This window comes from Gossypium hirsutum, chromosome D04, assembly GCF_007990345.1.
Source record: "Gossypium hirsutum isolate 1008001.06 chromosome D04, Gossypium_hirsutum_v2.1, whole genome shotgun sequence".
Classification (NCBI taxonomy): domain Eukaryota; kingdom Viridiplantae; phylum Streptophyta; class Magnoliopsida; order Malvales; family Malvaceae; genus Gossypium; species Gossypium hirsutum.
In genome coordinates, this window is record NC_053440.1 from 56,578,033 (window position 1) to 56,591,957 (window position 13,925).

A 13,925-nucleotide genomic window follows, 5' to 3' on the forward strand; every position below is an offset into this window, starting at 1 on the left:
GGAACCTGAGGGAGGGAATGGATGAGACGCTACCTTCACAAGACAACCAGTCTTCGAATATGGAAGTGAACCAAGAGATGCGAACAAGAAGGAATGCTTTAGGGAGTTCCAACCCAAGGTATTTGAGGAATGCAGGGAGAGGTACAGGAGGTGGAATCTAAGAAGTCAGTTTGTAGAAGCGACTCGAAGCCCGGTTCCCATTTTTATCTCTCCTCCACCTATGCTGCCATTTCTGAATCTCCCTTGCTCAGCATGGCAAGTTCTTGTCCAGAGAGACCGAAACAATGTGGGAGATGGCCAATGGTTCATGGAGATTCTGAGGGAAAGATTGAACAGGATATAATGGAAACTCACCTGAAAAGGCAAGCGATATCAGCCTTCGAGCTTCTGGTCAATCCGAGAATCCGATACTTTTCGATCCGGGTGAAGTCCTTGGCGATTCAAGGGACTCCATCAGGGTGTAGTTGAGAGTTGAGACCTTTGTTTCCACTTCCTCGGAGACAGGTAGAACCCAGGGAGCTGAATCTCCCACAAACTCCACCCACAATAATCTGTGGAACTGCAGAGTTGTTCATCACCACGAATTCCGCCAATTAGTTGGGATATGGTTAGATTCTACGACCCTCATTTGATGATCATCACGGAAACCAGGGCCTGCATTGGTGATGTCAGAAACATTGTGGATAATCTACCTTTTGATGGCTGCATGGACACTCGAAGCATAGGTTACCAAGATGGGATTTGGCTCCTTTGGAAATCCAACATGGTCACTGTCGAAGAACTGTGTAGCACGAAACAAGAGATCCATGCACTCGTTAAGGTACGTGCTTCTTCCATCTCTTGGTTTTTATCTGCTGTATATGCTAGTCCTAGGCTTGCAGAGCGTAAACTGTTATGGAGTAACCTGAAAACAGTTGCTAGTAAGCATAAATTACCTTGGATTATCACGGGTGACTTAATGAGGTGTTATCTAGGCTTGATAAAAAAAGGTGGTCTCTGTTGTTCATTTCCGTATTAATGCTCTTCATGATTGTCTTAATGCTTGCAACATGTTAGATCTCGGTTTTATTGGAGCATGAAAGAGTACCAAGAGATTCTTGATCAAGAAGCGGCCCTTTGGATTATGAAATCTAGAGTGGAGTGGCTTGTTGAAGGTGAAAGAAATACTAGCTTCTTCCACCTCACTACTGTTAAGAGAAGAAGTCACAACAGGATTGGTTTAAATAACAATTTCAGCACTTGGTAAACTAGTAAGGAGGGGATCAGCTCAATCATTCGAATCTATTTTCATGATTTGTTTAGATCTAGTAGGGAGGTCAATGAGTTGTCGCCTCTACATTCTGATCTTCAGTGGCCTAGACTTACCTTGGATGAGAGGACTTCTCTTACTGCCCCTTTGAGTGAGGTGGAAACCGCGAAAGTTGTTTGTTCTTTCCGAAATCTCAACCCCTAACTCGATTAAGGAGTATAGGTCTATCAGCCTTTGTGATACAACGTATAAGATCATCACTAAGCTGATGGTAACCGGATTAAGGCCTCTTTTGGAGAAAATGATCTCCCCACTGCAAGGTAGCTTTGTTCCTGGGAGACAAATTACGGGCAATGCTGTTATTGTACGCAAGGTGTCCATTCCAGATAAGCTTGAATGGAGTTTCATTAAAAAAAAATTCTCGAATTGTTTGATTTTCCTTGCAACTGGAGGAATCTGATTTTGGATTGCATGTCCTCTTCCACTTTGTCGATCCTTAATGGTGAACAACTTCCTATGGTTGAACCTTCTCGAGGCATTAGACAAGGAGACTTACTCTCACCCTATTTGTTTATCATGTGCATGGAATTTCTAAGCTTGCAAATCCATAAAGCTTGTGAGGAGAAAAGATGGAAGCCCATCCGTGCATCTAGAAGTGGTCCTAATATTTCTGGCCAAGGGAAGAACACAGGACATATGTAATCGTATTGTAGGTGCAGACATGCCCCATTTGTGACCAACAGAAGGAGACTATTGAGCGCCTTTTTAGGGACTGTTCAGTCACAAAACGATGGTGGAACAGCATATGGCCTCCTATGGCTATGAACCAGTTGGTTCAGGGAAATTTCAAGCTGAGCTTTAGGCTCTCAAGGTTGGATTGCAATTAGCCATAGAAGCTAACATTTCGAACCTTATTGTTGAGGTTGATGCTTGTAATCAGCCGCCTGACTGTTTAATCCCCATCATACGTGCTGATGCCGTGGGGGTAGTGATGTACCGTAACACTTTTTTCTGTTAATCTATTTTGCTGTTTCTTGAAAAAAAAAATTCTGTCCTTGAATTTGAGCAAATTTTTCCACCTTAACCTTTAAATTTTTATTTGATCTATTCTAGTCCCAAAACTTAGCAGCTTTTCTTGATTTGGTCCTTAAATTTGGATGCAGCATTGCAATGCCACTTCATCACTTTGAAATTTTTTTCTTTATAATTATTTTAATAAATTTTGGTATTCTTTTTGATTTTATATAATTTTTTTAAATATTCAGGTAATGATGAGATATAATATCAAAGTACATTATCATATATTAAGAGAATTCAAGTTTAGAAATCAAATTAGAAAAAAATGTTTTGAAATTAATATGGACAAAAAATATTTAGGGATCAAGTTAAAAATAGTTATCAAATCTAGGGACTAATTGTTGTTTTATCCCTTTCTTTTATAAGTGGCATACCTGACGTTTGATTGAGCGTGAGCCTAAAAGAAATAGGCAAGGGTTTTATCTATTAAACCTCAGTTAAGCCGTACCTCTTTTTCTTCTTCTCCACCAAAAACACCACTCAAAACAATGAACTCACTAGCAAAATTCGCAGCTTCACAATCACATAATGCCTCCAGAAGGTGGCTAACTTCGCAGCTATTCACCACTTCAACCGCCGCCAAACGCTGCTCTAAATCCGGCATACCCTCCGACACTAAACCCCCAACAGCACAGGAATGGCCTAGGCCTTCTAAGATACCTTACCAACCCAAGGCGGCTAATTCCGTCACCCTTTCCGGTTACATTAATATGCCCGTACAATTCGAAGCTGCTTCCGATGGGAAATTCTGGGCTGGCACTGTTATTTCACAGAACCCTTCCTATGATTCTCCTCCTCTTTGGTAAATTTCCCATTTTATTTCGATTTTAATGAAATTCACTGTTTTTTATTTTACAAGTTTCATGATTTTGCTGTGTTTTCTCTTCATATTAGGATTCCGATTATTTTTGAGGGTGATTTGGCTCACACGGCTGCTTTTCATCTTAAAGAAAATGATCATGTTTACATTGATGGGCAACTCACTGCTGATCCACCTTCTAATGCAACTCATAATCAAGCCAGTGTCCAGGTATGAAGCTTAAATTGTTCAAAGTTATTGTGGGCAAACATTTTATTTTGTATATGATTAGCGGTTGAGCAATATTGGGATATTAGGATTGAGTTTATAATAGGTGTAAATGAGATCCGGGTGCTCGAAAGTTACTCGAGCATGGCTCGAATGGTAATTATTGAGCTGAGTTTGAGCTCAAGCAGCTCGAGTTATCGGTCGAGTCAAATTCGATCTTCAGTAATATCTAACTTGAACGGTTCGCTTTACTTATCAAGCTTTTTGTTTTTAATATTTTTATGTTATTAAATTGCATTATTACCTTTAATTATAGTATTATTAATCCTAAGTTTAATTATTAAGTCGTGCTCAAGTTCAAGCTTAAATAAGTATGAGCTTGATTGAGCTTAATTATGAAAATTGATAAACAAGCTTAATTGAGCTTGAGCGGTAAAAAAGAACCATGAAAGCTCTTGTACTAGGAGTCAGATTGGTCATTTTTGTATAAGAATTCATCCATTTGTACTGATAAAAATTGTGTGGTTGACAGAATAATTAGAGAGACCTGTTTTTAACTTTAGAAATGAATGAAATTTTTATTGGGAGAATCAATTTGCTATTTGATCTAACATACAGTAACTAATTCTCCTATTTTTCTAGTAGAGGGACAAAATGCAACCCGACTCTTAATACAGGGGTTTACATGATACTTTTACCAGCTTGAGCTCAAGTGGCTTGATTACTTCTCGAGCTGAGCTCGAGCTTAAAAATAAATGTTAGATTGAGCTCATATAGAATATCAAGCTTCAAATTTTTAGTCAAGCTTGAGCTTGCCGGGTATTTGGGCTTGGCTCGATTACACCCTAGTTCATCACTCTATAAATGTGTGGTTCATTGAGCATATGGTGGAAAATAACCTGCCCAGTAAAAATATTACTCTTGAACATAACGCAGCTATAAGATTTGTGCTAATGTTATTAGGTTAACTGTGTAACCTAGTTTACAAATGAAACTGATGAAGATCTCCTTTTATCATCAATGTCCATAGTTTTCTTTTTCTTAGTAAAAAGATGTATTGTGCATATAGTTGAGAGATACCATTTCCGGATGGTGTAATATCCTTAGCTTTTACATTGTAGGTTATGGTGCGTGCTATCAACTTTGTTGATGAATCATCTCCCAAGACAAAAAACATTGCTTCTGTTAAAACCAAAAGGACCTCAAGGCATTCTGGTGAGGTTCTATGGTTTTATCTTATAGTATTTTATGATCATGGATGAATATAAGTTAATTTCTTTTAGATGATATATTTTGTGCTTTAAGTCTTTCATCAAAGCTGAGATTTTTATTTTGCCTATCGGCATTGATGCTAGGTTACGGTTGACTAGAATGTATTTGCATTGTATTCTACTAGAAATTGTTTCATATATGGTAAATGTATCATGGAGATCCTTTTATTTGAAGTGGACTTCCTACTAAAGAAATAAGCAAATTAATCATTGTATGATAGATCAAAAAGCAAGCTGGTCCTTCTGTTAAAATTTTCATTCATTTCTACCATTAAAAATTGATTTTTATATGTCAGCATGAGGTATATGTGGCACGCCACATATCAATGTCTTGTTATTTTATCACTTAAGCTAATTTTTAATAATACAAATGGATGGAATTTTTAACAAAAAGAACCAGTTTGCTCTTTAATCTAACTGTACAGGGACTAATTTACCTATTTTTTGAGTAGAGTGGGCAAAATGCAGTCTGAATCCTAATATAAGGGCCTCCATGATACTTTTACCTTCATATATTGATTCCATCAATGAATCCAACGGAACCTATGAGTGATCTCAGTTTTCAATCTAAAGGCTTATGCTTATCATCTCCATTACTGAAATTTATTGTTGTTTGAAAGTTGCTTCTAGGGCTTAACTTTTATGTTTTTTGTTGGTTTTAGTCTTCACCGAGCTCACTAAGTAGGCTTCGTAACTCTTTTCAGATAGTACTGGGAAAGATGCTGAACCTGCAGCGAATACATGGAGAGATCTTCTAGATAATCCAAAAGAATGGATGGATTACCGTGAACATAAGCTTAATGGATCAGTAATCCTCTCATTCGATTCATCTTTTGCCTTCTTTGCCATGGAATTAGTGCTGATCGTTTTATTTAACAGGTAAAACCCAAATATCCTGATTTTAAACACAAAGACGGTGTTCATTCACTTTGGCTCGATAGTGCACCAAAGTGGGTTGTACCAAAACTTGAAGGACTGAAATTCGATATTCCTAAAGTGAAACCACCCAAAGGTATAATTTTTAAATAGATATCGTATTGGCTTCGTTGCAATGGTTTGAATATAGCATCGATAATGATGATGCATGGTGTCTTATAATTTGACTAGATTTAGTGGAAGGATCCTGGAAGGACTTGGTTGAAAACCCGAATAAGTGGTGGGACAATAGATTGCAGAAGGTATAAATGAGAGCTGTTCTACTCTTTGGTTGAACTGAGTTTTATTTTTGTCATCGATTTATTGGTTCTTGCCACTCGCAGATAAACGGCAAGGTGAAGGAAAAATACCCCGATTTCAAACATAAAGAAACCGGCAAGGTTCTATGGGTTAGTGACATGCCAACTTGGGCGGAATCTAAGTTGCCGCCTTTAAATAGTAAAAAATGGTCCGGCAACCCATGAAAGGGAATAGGTAAGGCTAGTTTAGCATTACTTTTGTGGTCGACAAAGAACTTTAGGTTGGTTTCAAAGTGGAATGAAACAGATTCATTGTTGAGTTAGCAACAGGGATTAAAAGGTGCATTCTTTGTGACTGTTATTTTGTCTTTGTTGTAGCGATTAATTTACTTTTGTTCAAATACAGTATATTATATATATATATTAGAGTTAATATATCTTTTGCTCCCTCAAATTGGTCACTTGTATTATTTGACCTAATTAGTATTTAAACTTCAACTCCGATATACACCTTGGTACCTTAGTAATATACCATTAAAGTATGCTAATGTAACATTGACGGTCAATATCATGGTGACATTTAGTAATTTCAAATTTTGACACAAAAATATATAAAATTTTATGCACGCGGAATTAATTGGGATAAATAGCAATTATTTATCTAGATTTATTCCGGAAATATTTTAATAATTTTATATATTTCCTATAATATAATGAGAAATAATATATTTTATAAATATAAGATTTTATATATTTTTAATTTCAAATAATATAAAAATCAATATTTTATTAAAAACTAAAAAATTATAAAATTACTTTTAAAATCATTGTTCAGGTTGAAAAGTATTTTGACAATCACTATTTGAGATTCATTTCTTTAGTGTAAAAAAATATAATTTTTTTTATAATTTTTAAATTTTTTTAATTTTTACCACAAGGACTATCAATTACCACCATGTTATTAACCATTAGTGCCATTAATGTCATGATTACGTATTCTCTCATTTTGGCCCTAAACCCTATATGTTATACAACTATAGTCATTTTTTCGTATTTTTCATATATTTGGAAGATATTATTCTCATACCCCACTTTAAAAAAAATGAAAAATTCATATAAAATAACCAACAGTCTGATCAGTGTAGACATGGACCATCCTAAATGTGTCGGACACAAATATGGAACAGTCTCGGGTCAAAAAAACTCAATGAACATTATATGTTTTCTTCTGTTTTAGTCTGAGTTTAAAACTATGGTAAAAATGGACAAGTTAAAACCATGTCCTAAAATATCACACTGATGGGAAGAACTTGTTAAGATTAAAGGGCAATGAATAGAACTCTTCGCTTCTCGTATCCGTTTTGAATGATCGGAACTTGTCCCACCAGTGCATTCCGCGATCTTTCCTAGTAGCGTTGTCCTTCCTGTGCAGTGTAACGTCGAGGAACATTGCCAATAAACCAGCAACGAATGCTTCCGACGAGAAAGGCACGTTGATCATGTCGTTGAACTGCAAAATAACAAGGGATTTAATGAGTTTGAAGATCATTAAAATGGAGTCATCAAAAGGGTAAAATGAAAATGAGATAGTTACCCATCTGGCTCTGGTATGAACCGGACCGTAACTATTAACAGCGGTGTACTCGTTGAAGTATTGTGGTATCGATAAGCCCATGAAAACCGAGAAACCTAATATGAACTTTGTTCTGAAACTGTTTAGATTGCAGAACTGAAGTAATCCAAGACCGGCTGAACCCACATATGCAAAGAAAAGACAATATAAAGCTGCGATAATCGGGGGTGGAATCGAGGCGAATACAGCTCCGAATTTTCCTGATTTAGAATATAAGGGAAGTTATAAACACGTATGAAAGATAGGTAGATAGATAGTGTTCAGCATTCAAAACTGACCGAGAATTGAGAAGAAGATCATGAACCCTGCAGATATTTGAACAACTCTTCGACTGCCAACACGAGTTAGTGCCAACAAACCGGCATTCTCACTGCATCGAATGCAAGTCAGTTAAACAGAAAGTATAAAATGCTTAATGTAGACAATCAATGCTCGAAAGAATCTTACGCTGAAACAGATGAACCATTCCCGGTTCCAAAAATCCCAGAAAAGAGAATGCCAACACCCTACAATCGAAAGAAAACATGACATTAGAAGCGGAATAAAACAGGCATCAGACGAACATAAAACATTTTACCTGCCAACCGATGCCACGGCTGAGAATAGAAGGGGGCAACGGAGTAGCACTTGCATATCTCGAAACCGCAATGAAGGTACCGGTAGACTGTTTAATCATAAACAAGATCAGAGTAATAGCAAAGATTTTATGAAATGGATATTGAGACTACGAAAACGAAGAAATGAACCTCTACTAGAGCGACAAACGAGGCTGCCATCATAGCAAAAGATTCTCCGGCGTCGAATGAAGGAGCTCCCCATTGAAACGGATATGGAACTCTTATCCTATCACCATTCAGTAATAATTTCATAATTGAAAGGGTCCGTATCACCGTAAGATTATATTGCCTTGAGAAAAAAAGCCTTACCAAGGAGCAGCACCTATAATTCCGGCACGATCGGTTCGACAGCTTAATTGAGTTTTAGGTCCGGTGTTCTTATATGCCCCACCAACAGTGAGGAGGTGAGCATATATCCAAACAATCACGACTGAGAATATGACAGCAAAACGATCAAACACGTGCCGTTCCCCACGTACCATATGAGGTATATACTGCAATAAACTCATCGAGGTGTTCGTTACGATCCAACAAAATTATCGACCTATTTAGTGTCACTATTGCCGAAACTACCTGTGAGAAAATTAAGAGAAGGATGATCTGCGGCAACCCGATCTCTATACATTTCGCAAGCTACAAAAGAGGTGGACTGGACTTAAGAAAACAAGAAATCGAGCAAGCAATTTTACGGTGACATTGTAGAAGATGTTGATACGTACTACGGGAAAACCGAGTTCATAGAGCCCAAAACCAGACATAGCAACTAACGGAACAGCAGACAACGGACTTAACAACCTGTATAAGCATCAAAAGGGTATAAAAACAAACAAACGAAGCTACCACAAGTCTCCAATCAATCACTAAATCAAACATGATGACTACAATCACACATATCGATAACTTCTTGTATCGAAAGGTAGCACAACAGAGCAGAATAGAAAATAGTTACTTAAACCACAAGCAATGCTTTTAGCTCACCTAGCAACATTACGCCAAAGGCCACTAAACCCGAGAACAATCTGAAGAGTCGAAGCAACAATAAGAGGACCTTGTATTCCACGCATTATTTTCTCGAATTTCTGCATATTCATCGATCAAAGCCGGTCCAATTCAGATTTTTTTCGGATTTACGTTACATATAACATTACAAAAGCTATAGGATCATATTGAAAAAGGCAAACCTCTTCGGGATTCACAATATCACTATACCGGCCGGCCAAGATAATCGAGATTGTCGTTGGGACAAAAGTATATGAACCTCCGATCACTGCCGGTAAACGGGTACCGAAAAACGTTTGAAACAACGTGTTCACACCAGCTACAAATAACAATGTTTGGATCATCTTGGCTTTCTCTTCCTAATACAATGAATCGTACACAATGGTGAAGCACATAAGCACACAAAAAAGGGGATAAACTACACCCATGGTCACTAAACTATTAGTAAGTTTACGGTTTGGTTCAATCTACTTCAAAAAATTACAAAATGGTCACTGAACTTAACAGCACCCTTTAATAGTTCAGCGACTTAAATAAAAACATTCGAATAGTTTAATAACCTTGGGTATAGTTTACTAAAAAAACAAAAACGAACACTAATTGAATGTAATAATAAAAACATACATTTCCACCTCCCATTTGTGGAACTAGAGATGTTGGTATAAGAACAGTTGTCCCAAGCATCACCAAGTAATGTTGAAAACCCAATAATATAGCCTCAGCTGCAATGATAGACCAACAAAAAGATATTTTGATTCAATTATAAGACTTGAATGTAAAAGCAATATTGAAGAGATATTTTTGTTCCTTAATGTACTTTTTATGGTATATGAAAATTAATTATTTCGAAGTTTATGGTTATGGACGAAGCTAAAATATTGCTTTAGGAAGTTAGGGATTAATCATAAATTTTGAGAAGAAAAGTGTAATTTATCATGATAATAACTTGTAATTTTTTAAATTCTGAAAGGTCTACAAGGCAATTTTACCATTTTGAGAGGCTAATGCATCTCCTACTAAGTGTAGGTTTGCATTTTGCCATTATACTACAAAATGGCAAGTTAGAGAAAATTGAATTTTTTTGTCAAAAAAATAATTTATTTCCACAGCTAAAAAATCAGTATGACCGATAGAATAATCAAATAGTGACACGCCGTCTTACATGCCGACATGTATATGGATCAATTTTTAATAGTAAAAATTGATAAAATTTTTAACAAATGATAATTTTAAGCTTTAATCTACCGTATTGTCTATTTCTGAATAGAGGGAGCAAAATAAACACCACTTTTATGCAAGTTCCTCTATCATACTTTTATCGATAGCGACACATTCGGGTCATGTTACTCGTACATAAAACTAGCGAAACATGCAATGAAAAACAAAACCAGAAATGGAAAATGTAGATCATATAGATCAAACCAATCAAAAACAAGCTCAAGCAATGAAGAACAAAAAACAAAAAAAAAAAGAACTTACGCCAAGGTGGAGGACTAGTAATGCAATAAGCAATGTTAGGTAATTGATCCTTGACTGGCTGTGGCTGTAGCTCTTCTTGCTTTGGTGGTGGCGCAGCTCCTCCTCCTCCTCCTCCACCACCACCACCACCTCCACCGCCGGCCATTACTTACAAACCTTATAAAAATCAAAACTTTATCAAACCCAAACTCTAAAAAAAAGACCCAAATCACCTAAACCACAAAAATGAAGGAAACAAGTAAAACCCAGAATCAAAATGAGAGGAACTATAAAAAGGTGATGACACAAACTAATGGGGGGAATGAGCTTAAACTTACACACCAATGAGAAAAAAAAAGGAAGCAACTTGAGGGGGCAAAAAGAAAGAATTAAAAAAACAAGTGTAAAAAAGTGAAGTGTGAAGAGGAAAAAAGTGGCAAAAGAGCAAAAAACTCCTGTATGGTGTTTGAAGTTTGAACCAAAAGGATTTTCTTTTTTGAATTTCTAAGCTTATTTTAATATTCACATACATACCTTTGTTTCTTCAATCACGTAAAGCTAAAGTTTTTGTAGTACAAGAAGGAAAAAAAAAGAGCATCTGTCCACCGTCACCTTTACCAAAGTAAGCTAAATTACTCTATTAATCATATGTTAAATTCTGCTATTAGTCCTTGTATTTTGTTAAAATTTCAGTCCTTACTGAATGATAACAGTTAAATTTTTTAAATTATGGTATTCCTAAAATCTGATACGACAAATATATTATCATATTTATAATTTCCCATGTCAACTTATTATTTCCACATATTACTCACTAAAAATCTAATTAATAGATTAATGATTATCATTTACAATTCATAATGATTTCAATTGAAGAATATGATCTGCAATTTTACGCATGCTACTACGTAACTAGTTTGGGTCATGATTAAAATTTTAAAATTTGAGAATTACAAGGATTAAAATTGATCAAATTAAAGTATGAAGACTAAATTCATAACTTTTACAAAGTATAGAGACTAATAGCATAATTTAACCTTAATTATATATAGTATGAAAGAAGAAAAAGAAAGGGAAAATAGTAATAAAATTTGGGGAGCAAATCAAAATGAATAAAGCTGATTCTGAGCTTTCTGACCAAGTAAAGAAGAAAGCTTTTTTCTTTCCTTACACCAATGAAGCTTTTTTTTGTTTTTTCACCTTAGGTCCTTAAGTAATACTTAATATATATAATAATTACCCCTTTTTTTTCCTTAACCATGTCTGCAAATTCAACAATGGAATGCAGTTGTAAGTTGTAAATATACCTTTCTGCTCTGAATATAAGCTATGGTGGATGGACAAATGGGTGATTAAGAAATGAGAATTAAACAGAAAAAGGTGATTGGGGAACTTTTTTTTCAATTAATATTAGCATTAAATTTGGGCAGTTTCAGATTTCTGATGGCTTTTTTTTTCTTTTTGGGGTACACTCAAAGAAGATATTGTGGGCATGCATTGGTTGAGATACAAGTAAATTATAGTTAATGAGGGAAAAAAATAGTAAATTAAAGATTCTTGAGAAATAAAATAAATAACTCTGAGTTCTTTCTACTATAGCAAAGATGGAAAGTGATTTAAGTATTTAGATTCAAATTTTATCGTTGAAATGTTTTTGTATGAAGTTTTTGTTAAGTGTATCAACATTTTGATCAATAATAGAAATGAGAGTCGCATCTGATTTTCTTTAATGAACATTATGACAAATGAAATGTAAATTCATCTCAAGATGCTTTCATTTTGCTATGTGAAATTGAATGTTGACTATGAAATGTTGTTGAAAAGCGAAAGTTTGAGTTCTTTTACCAGATTCATAACCAAAAGAGTTTCAAAGGTAATAGTTGCGGTTGCTTGATGTTTAGCTTCAATGGAGGAGCAAGTAATGGTAGATTGTTTCTTTGAGGATCAATGCCGTACTACAATTAGTGTGATCACTAGCTCAATTGATGTTTGAATGCATATAAAGGTTTGGATCTGTATGGTGAGTGAACCGAAGGCCATAGCTGGAGGTTTGTTTCAAGTAACAAAGAATGAGTTTATATTTTGAGTTGGAGACAACTTCATTGTTGATAGTAATGGTTTTTGGTGGTAGTTCAACGGTGCCATCAAATACATGAGATCATGGTCTTACATCAGACTTTCAATTTGAGCAGTGTAACTATCCAATAACAAAAAAAAATCTATTTTAGAATTGAATTGCTAACACGAGATGATTAATTTTGGAAGCGAAAATTTATATATTGTCTATGATAGTGATAGATTAAATTATTTAGTAAAATTAAAATGAATTGATTGATAATTTTGGTAGAAGGACTAAATTGTAAAAATATAATCATTATTAAATTTTTTATTTAAGAAATAAAAAGGGATTTAGTTAGAAATTAAGTTAGGGACTACAGAATAATTAGACCAACTCACTTTTGGGTTAGTGGAATGAAATTACTATTAATATGGTTGAAATCTATATGTAATAGTGTATTATTAATAGATTAAATTTGCCATTAATCATTTCATTAAGCTAAGTGTATATATTCTATATATATATATGGGTTGAGTCTTACCTCAGTTGGCATCGGCATTATTACCAATGTAAGAGGATGTAGATTTGAGTACGCTGAAGCACATTATCCTCTTATTTAAAAATTGGTAAGAGATAGCTACACTCGTAAGAAAAGCTTAAGAATGTTGGGTTTAAAGGTTAATATTCATGCAAGCTACTATGAATTAAGATTATAGTGAAATAGCTTAAGATTTTAGTTGTGAAATTGAAAAATAGATATTCCTATACTATATTTATTAAGTCAAATCTAAATTCGATTGGATAGATTGTGAAATATAAATGTTTTGAACATTAGAGTAGTAAAGGACTAAATTGAATTAAATGCAGTCATGTTTGATTTCATGGAACTGTGTTGAATTATGTGATTAACGACGTTTTCGTAATTGTATTTGTTAAAGTTTGTGTGATCCGAATCTTGTCACTTGTTGAAGAAATAAATACAGTGGCAAAATAAGGGGATCTATGGGGCAAGAGACTAAGAGCTGTACTATGCTGCACAAGTAGAATTCGTAGAGAACTACACTTCTTCTATTTGATTTTGATTAGAATAGGGGTTTTCAACATTTAAATAAATGCAGTTGAAACTATTTGTATCATTCATTTTTCAACATTAGTAAATTTATTCTCCTCTGCCCGTGCCTTTTTTTCCCGAAAGGATTTCCACATAAAATTTGTGTGTTCTTATTTTTCTTATTTTGTGATCATTCTATTGCCATTATTGACGTCTACTATAAAACTATTACCGAAACGTCAAAAGCGAAAGGAAAAGAAAAATAAGACATCGTTTAGCTTTTGTGATTTGTGCTTCTATAATTCAATT

The 13,925-nt window shown here is 34.9% G+C and overlaps 2 protein-coding genes across 2 annotated transcripts; one reads left to right on the forward strand and one right to left on the reverse strand.

Moving 5' to 3' along the window:
• Nucleotides 1–2,713: 2,713 nt before the first annotated feature.
• LOC107898675 (protein OSB3, chloroplastic/mitochondrial) lies at nt 2,714–6,236 on the forward strand. The gene is made up of 7 exons (XM_016824192.2): nt 2,714–3,128; nt 3,221–3,356; nt 4,475–4,568; nt 5,329–5,432; nt 5,504–5,636; nt 5,732–5,802; nt 5,884–6,236. Exons 1-7 carry the CDS (start codon nt 2,815–2,817, stop codon nt 6,022–6,024), a joined length of 993 nt encoding a protein of 330 aa, XP_016679681.1. The 5' UTR covers nt 2,714–2,814; the 3' UTR covers nt 6,025–6,236.
• A 655-nt stretch (nt 6,237–6,891) lies between these two features.
• Nucleotides 6,892–10,865, reverse strand: LOC107898674 (nucleobase-ascorbate transporter 7). Its single transcript, XM_016824191.2, has 13 exons — nt 10,528–10,865; nt 9,673–9,770; nt 9,231–9,407; nt 9,028–9,128; nt 8,769–8,844; nt 8,623–8,682; nt 8,359–8,543; nt 8,179–8,275; nt 8,010–8,096; nt 7,880–7,938; nt 7,711–7,802; nt 7,394–7,632; nt 6,892–7,309 (listed from the first exon to the last, which is right to left on the reverse strand). The coding sequence occupies exons 1-13, from the start codon at nt 10,670–10,672 to the stop codon at nt 7,091–7,093; spliced, it is 1,635 nt and encodes a 544-aa protein (XP_016679680.1). The 5' UTR covers nt 10,673–10,865; the 3' UTR covers nt 6,892–7,090.
• Between the last annotated feature and the right edge of the window lie 3,060 nt (nt 10,866–13,925).